The sequence below is a fragment of the Momordica charantia genome, assembly GCF_013281855.1.
Source record: "Momordica charantia cultivar OHB3-1 chromosome 4 unlocalized genomic scaffold, Mcharantia_2.0 BLBB01000004.1, whole genome shotgun sequence".
Lineage (NCBI taxonomy): Eukaryota > Viridiplantae > Streptophyta > Magnoliopsida > Cucurbitales > Cucurbitaceae > Momordica > Momordica charantia.
The window spans coordinates 10,644,528-10,657,627 of NW_028275162.1; the positions used below are offsets into that span (position 1 = coordinate 10,644,528).

At 37.2% G+C, this 13,100-nt stretch overlaps 1 protein-coding gene and 1 non-coding gene across 5 annotated transcripts; both read left to right on the plus strand.

Annotated features, from left to right (window-relative positions):
- Nucleotides 1-6,133: 6,133 nt before the first annotated feature.
- Nucleotides 6,134-6,237, plus strand: LOC148211783 (small nucleolar RNA R71). The gene has a single exon (XR_015790582.1). It is a non-coding gene; the product is annotated as a small nucleolar RNA R71 (small nucleolar RNA).
- An 801-nt stretch (nucleotides 6,238-7,038) lies between these two features.
- LOC111025063 (bZIP transcription factor 12) lies at nucleotides 7,039-13,018 on the plus strand. 4 transcript variants are annotated; one of them, XR_015790325.1, is made up of 4 exons: nucleotides 7,039-8,148; nucleotides 8,315-8,386; nucleotides 9,638-9,737; nucleotides 12,438-13,018. XR_015790325.1 is itself a non-coding variant. In XM_022302916.2 (4 exons), exons 1-4 carry the CDS (start codon nucleotides 7,486-7,488, stop codon nucleotides 12,510-12,512), a joined length of 840 nt encoding a protein of 279 aa, XP_022158608.1. In that variant the 5' UTR covers nucleotides 7,040-7,485; the 3' UTR covers nucleotides 12,513-13,018. The 4 variants fall into 4 exon arrangements, 3 of the variants coding, with proteins under 3 accessions (XP_022158609.1, XP_087979151.1, XP_022158608.1); XM_022302916.2 differs by having other exon boundaries at nucleotides 7,040-8,148; nucleotides 9,708-9,737; XM_022302917.2 differs by lacking the exon at nucleotides 12,438-13,018 and having other exon boundaries at nucleotides 9,569-9,724.
- The last annotated feature ends 82 nt before the right edge of the window (nucleotides 13,019-13,100 follow it).

Sequence of the window (13,100 nt, forward strand, 5' to 3'; positions counted from 1 at the left end):
GAGATGAAGATGAATGTGCAATCAATTAGAAATAAGAGGTAAATAGAAACTTAAGATTTTTCTAGGCTTCCACAAACATTTTGGGCCTGTGTTTATGGTTTGTTTGGGGTGCAGGTTATCTTTGTAATTTAGATGGTGGGCCTTCCTTTTTTTGCTAAAAAATTTCTATATTTGAAAAACTCAAACCTTGTCTATTTTGCTCTAACTTTTTTTTTGCTGCCCTTATTTTATATTTAGTCTTTTATCATTTCATTTTAAACCTAGTTAAAACAAAATAAAAGACTGCCCCCTAATTATATTAGAAGATATAATCTAAGGTCTACTTAATTTTAAACCCCTTTAAAATTAATTAACTTAGACCCTATGTTTTCATGTAACTCTTTGTTATAGATTTTAATTTCTATCTACCAAATTTTATAACTTTTATAAAATTTAAGAAATTAAAACTACAAACATGCATGACAAGCATACATTAATATAACAATTCTATTAATATTTTCATCTAATTAATATAATATTTACATCATAATTATTTTCATCTAATTAATATAATATTTACATTAATCAATTAGGAAAATACACATGCTATCATACATTATAACTATTATATACATATGATGCATTAACATGTTTAACCTATGGTGGGATTTTTAAAACTATATGGCATACTTTATGCAACATATAATTCATAAAATAATTACATTCATAATGCAATAAAATAAATAGCTAAGTAGATTGATTTTTGGCATCCTAAGTTAGAGTTAGATTAACGTAAACTAATTTATATTAATTTAAATAAACAAGAAAATGCCTGCAGAGCCTCGAATACACAAACGGGAGATCAAAAAAATACCCGGGACAACGCCGCGGTGCTGCTCTAACAAATTCTAGCAGCTGTAGTGCCGCAGCGCTATAGTGCAGCATCGCGGTGCTTACTGGAAAAATGCTGCAGCGACTGGCGCTGCTGTCATGGACCTGCTGCTCTGCTCTCTATTCCAGCAGCGAAAATGCTCCAAAATACCTCGAAACCCGGCCTTTCTTCGCAGCAACTCTTATCCACGAACAACCCAGACTGTACATGCTTGATTTACAACAAAATGTCCAAAACAACGGGTCCTTACGAAATTGAATCACAACCTGGCTCTGATACCAATTGTAGGGGTGGAATCCCAGGCGGAAGCAGTTGATCGTTTGTGATTCAACTCGAGTTAGAAAAGGAACGATACCGGTTTTTAAAAAACAGAACCGTTCTTATTTAAATGAGGTTAAGCCTAATGGAAGGAAGAAAACAACTTACGTTTGTAGACCGTTGAAGAGAACTTCTTCCTTGAATCCGGTTTTTGTTTCACACGAACAAACACTCAAAGGTTGGACACTACCACCACGTTACCCTGCTATCCTCTTTAAGATCAAGTCCGGGATCGTGGGATCCTTTCTACTTGGAATAAAAAAGGAAAACACAAGGAATATGAACTTAGATTCTTGAGAGATGGATTTGATTTCCAGGAAAATCCACTTCCAAAAACACATACATTATCTGTTTTTAACAAAGAGGGAGTAGGGAGAGAGTGAGAGTAACTTCCCACTCCCCACCTTCACCATTTTACCATAATTAACAAATATATATATATATATAAATTAATTAATTAAATAAACATAATTTAATTAAATCACATTTAATTAAATTAATATTTGAATCACATTCAAATGTACCTATCCCTCATAACCGTATTTAATATGAATCTAATTCACATTAAACATTAACCTATAGTATTTAATATGAATCTAATTCACATTAAACTTTAACCTATAGTTTTAATATGAATCCAATTCATATTATTCTCTCATAATATATAGTTTTATAATGCATCATCATACATTATATTAAATTGTTTCATACACAATTAATTCAAATTCCCTTTAATTAAATTTTAACAATTCAAATTCTTTCCAAGACTTAATGTTCTTAGTTATCCTTTACGAACTAGCAAATGGACCTAATAGACCTATAGATCAGAAGCTCCAACATTACGAGATTAATCGGTTAAACTCATTATCACCTTAATCAACATACGTTAACTACGGGTTACTCCAGTATAAATCCGCAACTGAACTCTTCACTATAGAGTATTTTTTTGTGTCCACGAATATCAACCATTGATGGTAAGTCAATCCTTCACGATGTTCGTAACCACATATGGGTCAGATTACCATTTTACCCCTATGTTACATCTTGTACCTTAAGTACCGCTGATCCTCTAATGAACAATCCAGTTATGGTTCGACGAATAATCGGGAGTCCCTCTCGGGCCAGTGAGAGGGTGGAGCCCTTTGTTCAAGTCACGGAGTCAACACTAAAAGGAACACGCATCTACTCCCCTAAGGTCGAAGAGGAGTGAATTCCATCTTGTGTAGTTATGGTACCAACTCCCCACTCGGTCTCATCCCCAAAATGGTGAGAATGTTGAGTCGACGACTCAGGCCACTCTCACCTAAACTGATCAAAGAACGAGCCCTCACGGGCAGGAGTTGATAACTCACTCAAGATTAAGAATGAGTTGTTTGGTCATCCTATGAAATAGCAATCTGTTATTCAACAGTATTACATCTAAAGATCGGCTATTTTGTGGTCCCGATCTTATACAAACTCATTGTATAGGATTCCCCCACTCGCATGTCTCCACACGAAAAACCTGGATCGGGTCGTCTGACATTAACTACTAACCTTCTGATTCGGTGGTCTATGTTCCATTGTTCTTTTTCTCTCCTGTCTGCTTTGTACTACAACTTCAAGTTATCATTGCTGGCTCATCTTTATGTGTAGCTTTGCCTTCTTCCTCAAATATCTTGGTTACCACCCCTACTAAAATTTGGATGGTTCCTCTAGCTTGGGTTATAAGTGCTCCCATATACATTGTTCCTGTTTTTGCTGTGGATTCCCCAATTAACATATTGATGCAGGGTTACCTAGACAATTCTCAAATAGGTTCTCTCCAATATGGCCATGACATACTCTGTACAACATTCACTTTTGTCTTGAAAGCTCCAGAATCACCTGGAGTTACATTTTTCATCACTATATCAGCAAATCTAGAGATCTTAGAATTCAGATCTGCTACCACATCGTCCTCTATTAAGCCCTTAGATGTCGTCGATGAAGCAACCCTGGACTTTCACCATTGGTGCTTATTTTGCAAAATTCTCTCTAAAATGTCGAAGGCTTCAGTATAAGGTTTTGACAATAATGCCTGTTTGCTGAGGCATCTATCACTAACTACGTAGCCTCATTCAGCCCTGTTATAGGGAAATAAGCGAGATCCAACTAGGAGACAGGAGATCGAAAGAAAGCCAAGAAGTGGGCATGAACCAAGAAAGGGGGCCGACACCTGGAGACCCGAGCTGGCCCCCGACCGACCAGTGGTCGATGCAGAGCAATGGTCAGCGCCAAGACCTCCTCCGCGCCGAGTAATTCTCCACCCCCGGCCGAGAACCCTAATAGTTCATCCCGAACCATCCCGCCTCGATTCTCGATTTGACCTTAAGCCCACAATGAAACGAACGGACCCGAAGCAAGCATGAGGCCCATTCTGTTTAGATCTCTTGAGTGCATTAGAATTCAACTTATGTAAATCCTAAAGGGATTAGGATTCGACCTCTATAAATAGAAGATTAAGCTAAACCCTAAAGGTATGCTCACAACACCTCATATTTTATACTCAACTACTTCGATTCTGACTTAAGCATCGGAGCCTGTGTGGCAAGAGCCACACCGGTCTTTAATGTTATTTTGTTTGCAGGTCTCGTTGATCCCTTTTATTCTTAAAGATTGGTGCGAATTTGACGGAATCCCAGGAGGTCAAGTTTCTGCATTAACAATTGGCACCATCTGTGGGAACGACTAAGATCTAAAAGTCAAGACAATTGACGACGAATTGATCAAGAACTGCTCGGAGCCAAGGAGATCTTGGGTGAAACAAATAAACATGGATTCTGAAGGCTAACTACAACTTTTTAATGACGAATGCCATACGACTCGGGGGCTTCCTCTACCTGAGGTAGCCGAGAAAAAAACAAATCAATAAGTTATGAGATAGCACCCAAAACGAACGAATCAACAAATTCGAGGACAGATCCTAGATGAGATAAACAGACTCTAGGATAAACGAGTCAATAAATCCCAGAAAATAAAAAGCGACTGGTTAACATACGAAGTTTCTACTTTAGACAATGGTAAGTTTGCTGTGTAATTCTTGTTGTTTATGATTATGAAAATTTATGTTTAATTTTCTGGTAATCGTATATTTGGTAGATCGCATAATTTAGAACTGGTTTTTTGGTAACTGCATGTTGATAAAGTCAAATTTTATGTCTCCAAAGATACTTACTCGTTTGTGATTTAAAAAAGCTCCTAGTATCTGAAATTTAACTAATTCCTTACTACTTGAGCAATTATCTCTTTCTATATTCTGAATTCTTTTGACATTTGAAATGTAATTAAATCTTTACTACTTGAGCGTTTACCTTTTATTCTAAATGAAAATCCCTCAAGTTGGGGCATGGATAAGTAAATCAACAACTGGTCAAGGAACTCGAACAGGGGCAGACCTAGAAGCAGGCCGATAAGCTATAAGCTAGTCAGTGAAATTAGGAAAAAGAATCCCAAAGGTGTTGAAAGGCACGCGTACAGACCCAGCAACGTTAAAACAAAAAGCATGCAAGCCTAACCAATCAATGAAACCCAGGGTGAGAAAACCATTTGGAAAAAACCAAAATAGGTTAAAAACCCAGGGGTGTTGATTAACTTAGGGTAAAAAACCGGCAAAAGCCAAAAGGTTAGAAACCCAAGGCCGACTAGACTCAGGGTATAAAACCATTGGCGAAAGCCAAATAGGTTAGAAACCCAAGAGTGAATCCTGGGGTATAGAACCATGGGCAGAAGTCAAATCGGTTAGAAACTAAAAGAGGTACTATTGGCCCTACTGCGAAGTTAAATCTCAAGGCTAAAATCTAAAGGTAAAAACTAAGCCTAAGAGACTTAATTGCAGCCAACTACAACAAAAGAGAATGGGGGCTATGATAGCAATCTATGAAACAACAACCGACAACAACAAAAGGGTACCGACTAGACTCAGGGTATAAAATCATTGGCAAAAGCCAAATAGGTTGGAAACCCTAGAATAAACCCTATAGTATAAAACTGTGGGCAAAATCCAAACAGGTTGGGTACAGCTAGCTCAACTAATAGTTAGATCTCAAGGCACAAACCTAAACAGTTAAAACTAACTGTACAGTAGAGCCCAAGAGACTTGACTACAGCCAACTACGACAAAAGGGTATGGGGGCTAAAAAGATCAGCCCGTGAGATGACAACCAACAAATGACAAGAGAATAAAGGGACTATTTTGCAAAACAGTAATTCATGGAATGATAAATCGACAAAGTACTCTCAATATAGAAGACCTAACATTTTGCCTTCTACGTTGAGGGTAGTGGCTACTGTTATAGGGAAATAAACTAGATCCAGCTAGACGACAGGAGATCAGAAGAAAGCCAAGAAGCGAGCACGAACCAAGAAAGGGGGCCAGCACCTGGCGACCCGAGCCGACCCCCAGCCGACCAGGTCTCTACGCCGAGACCTCCTTGGCACCGAGCAGTTCTTGGCCCCCCGGCCGAGAACCCTAACAGTTCATCCCGAACCATCCCACCTTGATTCTCGATTCGACCTTAAGCCCACAATGAAACAAACGGACCCGAAGCAAGCATGAAGTCCACTCTGTCTAGATCTCCTGAGTGCATTCGAATCCAACTTATGTAAATCCTAAAGGGAATAAGGTTCAACTGATTTAAATCCTGAAGGAATTATGATTCGACCTCTATAAATAGGAGAGTGAGCTAAACCCTAAAGGTATGCTCACAACACCCCATACTTTATACTCAACTACTCCGATTCTGACTTAAGCATCAAAACTTGTGTGGTAAGAGCCACACCAGTCTTTAATGCTATTTTGTTTTGCATGTCTCATTGATCCCTTTTATTCTTGAAGATTTGTGCGAATTTAGCGGAATCTCAGGAAGCCAAATTTCTGCATCAACAAGTCTGTTATAATATGTTTCAATTTGAATGCATCGTGGTATCCCGTGATGTGGATATTTATGGAGCAGTCCCTTGAACCTTTCCCAAGACTCACTCAAAGATTCTCCTGGTTGTTGAAAATTGTTGATCTTGCTCCTAAGCTCCGCATTTTTTTATGGTGGAAAGTATTTCATCAGGAACTTTTCAGCTAAGTCATTACATGAAGTTATTGACTTGGCACATAAATAATCCAACCATGCTCCAGTAGTATTCGTTAGAGAATAAGGGAATAACTTCAGGTGTATAGCCTCCTTACTCTAGGTGTCTATCAGGATCTTCTAATGCAAGCCCATGGAATGGTCCTACTGTTTGGAGCATCTGAAACATCGCAGGCTTAAGTTCTAACCATCGGAGTTGTGGGTCTCATCCTATGGTTATCTTCGATATTTTAGGCGTGAAATACGCAATAAGGCGGATACATGGTTAAACAATTACATTTTTAACGTTGGGCTCGAGTTCGATGACCTTTACTACATAGTCGATTTAGTTCAGTAGTTCTTCACTCATTATTTTTGAACTTACCCGGTAAAAGTTACGCGTGAGACTAACATCAGTTATATTTTTGTAGTAAAAAAGAGATTAGAATAAATGACAATATTACCAACAGATCCTTAAAAGCTACATTTTTTTAGTTTTTAAATTTAGCTACAAATATAGATAACAAAATAAAGAAACACGTAGAGTTGTAAACAGCACAAAAAAGTAAAATAGTTACCGAACATGTGCCAAAAATTGGAAGGAAAAAAAAATTACACTAACAGAGAGAGTTAAAAACTGAGGATGAAATTGAGAAGAGCTTATAACACGAAGGATCTTTTTGTATATTTAGCAAATTTTATATTAATAAAAAGTGAATATGCAAAATTTGATAATAGTAAAATTTATGAGTTCCACTTCCATATTGATGGAAGTAAAGTGGAGGGAAGATCTGAAGCAGTTGCGTTGCGTCGCGTGCGGTTTTACAATTGTATCGTCTCATCTTCATCTCTCTCTCTTTTCTTTCCTTTTTCAGAAAACAACCAATTTTTCTGTGTGATTCCCTAACAAATCTCAACTCTCCCAAAATACTTTTCAATTTGCAAGTTGAACTGTTATTATTATCATTGTTTACTTCAGCCGTCATTCGTCAAATTGGTGGCGAGATTCATGCCCCCTTTCCCCAAGTTCCAACCAACCAACCCGCTTTTGCGCTTTCCAATCCCACGGATCACACCCTTTTTCCACTTCTTTCGAGAAGGAGAAGAAGAAGCAAGATTGCAGCAGAAATTTTTCACCCAAAACTTTGTCAAATTTGACTTGGTGGGGTGAGCGACAGAGCTGAACAAGTCTGTGGGAAACCCTAGAATTTCGGCATGGCTTCCTCGAATGTGGAGATGGCGTCCACGTCGAAGACCAATCCGGATCTGCCGCGCGAGTCCTCTGTTTGTTCTATTTCCACAATTATCGCTGATCTGCACCACAGTGATTCTTCCAGGAATTTGGTTTCCATGAGCATGGACGACCTCCTCAAGAACATCTATTCTGATGGTCAGAGTCACAACCAAGTGCAAGTGCAAGTGCAGGACGAAACTACCATCATTGGGGCCTCGATCGCGCGCCAAGAGAGCTTTCCGCTGCCCAAGGATTTGAGCACCAGGACTGTGGAGGAGGTGTGGAAGGAGATCGTTGCCGGGAGCGATCAGAGGCGGGAGGCTGCTACGGATCAGGAAATAACCCTCGAGGATTTTCTATCTAAGGCCGGGGCTGTGCGTGAGGACGTGAGGGTCCCTGTAATCTCCAAACCTGGGGGCTACGCTGTGGACTCCACAGCCCTTAATAACCAGTTTCAGATGCCGTCGCAGCAATTGGAAGGTGCCATGGTTGCATACGGAAGTGGAATCGAGGGAAGAATGGTTGGAGTTGGAAGAGGGAAGAGAAGGGCTGTTGAGGAACCAGTTGACAAGGCCACACAGCAAAAACAGAGACGGATGATCAAGAACAGGGAATCCGCTGCCCGTTCTAGGGAACGCAAGCAGGTATCTAATTTTTGTGCTTATGTCAGAACTCGTGATTTAACTTTCGTGTCTCTGAGACGAATAAAAATTAGTTCAGCTTCGTAATTTGAGCTGTTTGGTTCTTGAAGAAGTTGGTTCTGGTTTTCTAATTCTTATTTGAATTTCATTTCAACGACCTTTAATTTAGGCATATACGCTAGAGCTGGAGTCTCTCGTGGCCCAACTGGAGGAGGAAAATGCACGGCTCTTGAGAGAAGAGGTACCTCTGAACGAAATTCTTGTTTTTCTTTTCTTTTAGTGAATACTTGGTAGTTGGGGTGTGTTTGGGAGTGATTAAATCACTTTTTGCCATGTCAAAATCACTTCCCTTTCCATTGATCATGACAAATTAGAAAATTGATTTTAAAGATTAAAATCAACTTTAAAGTATCACTTAGACGGTGATTTTGGAAAATTAATTACATTTAAATCTCTTTTTTCAAAATTACTCATTCTACCATCACTCCCAAACACGCTCTTATTTTTCACATTTAAGCAAGTATCACTACATTTGTCACCCCTTCCCTTCATGCTCCCATCACCTTAATTACCTATCGATTGGATAACCAGTTGGGACTGCGTGTTCTAATGGCAGTTTGTGCCACTCAAGGAGCTGACTCTCAAGTGATACATGTAATATTTTTCTTCTTAAAATCAGTATTATCAGTAGGTTCTGTTGTATTTTCTTTCTGAGACTAATGCTTGAAAGAGGAGGGAAGGAAAAACCATACTGACCCTGCTGTACTCATAAGGTGGAGAGGATCCTGATCTTGACCCTCTTTCTCCTGAAAGATTGCGGAAGTCTTGGAACATAAACGGCAGGAGAGAGAGATCCTGTCCTGGGTTTGCTCTTAAAAGGGTTTTTCTATTTAATTTTTAATTTTATAATAATTTTTATTAATAATAAAACCAGGCTTTCATTCAGAAAAATGAAAGAATACAAAAAAATAAAATAAAATCTTACAAAAGTCACAGCTGAGAGAGGGCCAAAACAACAATTAAAGACGTGCTCGAGTTTCTGGCTTGTGGAAAGTTCAGCAATGCCCTTGTGCCTCCTTTTCTCAGGAGGAAGATGCTGAAGAAAGGTTTCTATTTACATCCAAGAGGATCTGACCCTCCTGAACTTTTGCGTCTGTTTTTCTTCATTCTCCTAGAGATTCAGGCTGTGATTCTTTTTCTCAAAAGAAATATGTGGAAGTCCCCAGGAACTATAATCTATATATAATAATTTTGGGACGGTTGGGGTCAACAATTAATTCAGTAAAACTAATCACAATTCACAAATTATTGTTTCCTTTACTCTGCTAACCTCAACTTCAATACATACTTTTCTGTAGCCAATTAAAATTATATGCATTTATTAATGCCATAAGAAATGCCATTCCATGGTCGTCGGAACTAGGTCACGATATGCCGATGAGTTCTGCTCATTTTGATGACTTTGGTCCACTGCATGCTGGATTCATCTTAGGGTTTCTGTATGTGTCAAGTCTAAATGATCATCCATTCAGAAGTTCTGAGGAATCAAATTCTAAATGCAGGCTGAGCACGTCAAGGAACGGTCTAAGCAGGTATGTACTTCTTGTTTGAGATTATTTTTCTTTCTATGTGTAGTATTTGATGTGTGCTTTGCGTATGAGAGTGTTAAATTAGAACATTTTTTGGGATTAAGGGCTTGCCTATGTTTCTTAATTTCACGAGTTGTATATACATGTTTTTATTTATTTAGTCACGTTCATTTCTCTAACCAAAAGCAGCTCATCTTAAAGAGTATTAAAAGGCCAAATCACAGGACACTGACTTAACCATGTTGTAATCTGTGGTAACTTACATAATATGTATGGACTTATCTCATGCTATATTTACATGCATTGGTAACTCAGATGAACTCAGGTGCCATGTTGGATAGTAAAAGATTGTAGTTCTAGACAGCTGTAACCTTATGTTTTATATTTGTGAATTGAGAGGTCATTTATCATTCAGAAAAATAAACTCAGATGTTATGTCTTAGGTTTGAGTCCAGTAGCTACTTCTCAGTTTTTGGTTTAGAAGTTGAACTGTTGCAGGATCGAATTGTTTGTTCTATGGAATTAGTCCAGGCATGTATAAGTCAGCTTAGACAGTGACGGTTATTAAACAAATTCATATAAGAAAATAAATTACAAACTTCTTTATGTAGTAATATGATTACCGAAGCTTATCCCAAAGAAACATGATTGTTTGAAGAAAAAATAAGCATAAGCACGAAAATAAAACTTGATGTTTAAGAAAATAAGTTCGAGAAACTTGTTTTAATTTATATATTATGGAAAATTTTCCTTTGAAATCCTGTTGAGAAAATTGGGAATGACAGAGACATTTTTAATAAGGTACCCTTAGTCGTTTTGGGGTGGCAGGAAGTTATTAATTTCCAGCTCATCTTTCAACTACTCTAATAAAAGAAATGGTTTCTAATGCACCTGGATTTTGTTATTTTAATTATTCTGGAGTTATTTAGCCTTGTGACAACCATATGAGGAGACAGCTATTTTTCTTCCAGCATCGTCCTCTAATTGCATATTACCTTCATGGAACAGTACCAAAGCCTAGTGCCATTAACTAATTTTTATGGAAAACTTACCCAGAAATTCCTAGGTAAGTGGTCTGAAAAGATAAGTTAATGCTCATACTGGTGTTTCATGATATTTGCATCATTCTGTGTGTGTGTGTGTGTGTGTGTAATTCAAACCCATAGTAATATATTCATTAACAAAATGCGACACAGATTACCAACGGATTAGAACTCCTCTCAGGTAAAACTAATTACAAAAATAATTTGATATTTGTCCATCATCTTGACTTGAAAGATCCTCTAGACAGATTTGACTTCTTCTATCTCTTCAGCTCTTAGGTGCTAAGATTCTTAAACAGTCTAACCATTACAAAGTGACTTGAAAATTTGGGAAATGTTTGTCTTGATGTTCCTCAACAACTATTTAGGTGATAAGAATAGAAAAAACAAAGATAATTGAAGTTTTTAAATCGACTAGTGACAACAGAATGGGCTAATTAAATAGCACAAAAAGTATTTTCTTCTGAAATAATAATATAATAGTAATTAGAAGAAAAGCAACCATATATTTGTGTTTTTAAGAAACCAACTTCTATTAAGATAGATAGGGCCACCAAAAACAAACCTGGAGCAATGTAGCCGACAAAAAATAAAAAATAAGAAGAGAATAAATAATAATAAAATAAAGATCTCTAATTGTTAATGATCCATAATAGGGATTAAGTACAACCAAACCATTTCGAAAGTATCTTTATCATCTTGATTTGAACTATTGATTAGGAGTTAGACTTAGCAATTATTTCTGGCTTTATTTGGATTGAAAGCTCCAGATGAATTTTCTTAAGATATCGTCATTTTGTTCAAAATGCAACTAATCTTTCCATTCAACTTTGTTAAAAAATTCATTCCTAGAATTTGAACTGAGAGGGATTTGGGGGGATTTTGTCCAACTGGTTGGTTCGTGACTTCTCTTTGTGATTACTGTTTGATTACTACCATATCCAACATCACCATTCAACAAAGCATCTCTTCATGTGAAGTAACTTTTCTCTGTACTTGGCATGTAACATATTTTTTGTTAGTTTAAATTGGTAAACCTTTGAAGGTTTCTTGTATGTGAGTGTCTATATACATGTGATCTATATTTGGTACTGTCTTTTCCCATCTCAAAAGACATGGCTATTTCATACACCATAGTATTTCATTTAAGTTGCTGATTTTCTTGATTTGCAATTGATTCTTTTAACAAACACGTTATTTAGGAAGAACAACTCGTTGCCCATTTCATTTTTTCCATAGACCATTCTGAAATTTGTTCATGAAACTCTGGTTTGACTTGAAAGCAGCAGTGAAGTTATAATAATCCAAATAGACATCTGTTTTCCCAGCCTCAAATTACATATTAGTTTTGATTTTCAATTACATGTAATTGGCTAGTCTATGTTCACCGAAACAGAATAATCACAAATTGAAATTCCGAGCTTATCACTTGGTTTCTTTGAGTGCAATTTGTTCTTGATATTTGTTATTTTCCCACAATCTCTTGAACTTCACAGTAATTAAACTTTGAATCGATTGTTAATGTTTCTTCTGCACAAAATGAATTAGGTAGAATTTGCTGGATCAGAACTTTACCTATTAATTTTTATTCAATTGAACTGGATTGATTTGGTTCTCTTTACTGGTAGTATTACTGACGTACTGATACATTCTATTGAAGCTCAAGGAGAAACTCATCCCAGTCATTGAGAAGCGGAGACCACAGCGCGTTCTTAGAAGAGTGAATTCTTTATAGTGGTACAGTGTATTTTCTGAAGGGGGATAGAATGGGCGTTTTAATTTATGGTTGTTAATAATATGAGACTGGTTTGCGTGCCTGCTAATGAAGGTATAGGATCAAGTTAGTTAGTCATGTCATAGAGATATTTGGGGAATAAAACACAAAAACTAGCCACCAAGTACTACAGAAAATATTTTGATGACACACCGAGTACACACGAGTTGTTTATAGTCCCATGTCGAAAAGAGGTGGTCGATACTGAAGATTTGGAGGTCGCTGCACTGCTTTCTACTTGTGGCTGCTAAGTGATTATACATGTATTGAGTCTGTTTTATCATCAAGTGTTGGAGAAAAGGGGAAATAGATGAGTAGATAAAATAAGTTATTTTACATATGGCCTTGGTTTTTCTTTCGTGCTGATAAAGAAGGGAAGGGGGTGGTGATTAATCTTAAATTGGTTTTACTAATAATTTGTTTGTATGTATGATACTATTTGTGAATTTGCCTTATAGCTTCATCTCCTTTGCCTTTCCATTGTTCCTTTTTTACACTAAACAACGAGAATCGAGTTTGTGTGATTATTTAAGGTTTTCCTTCTTTGAT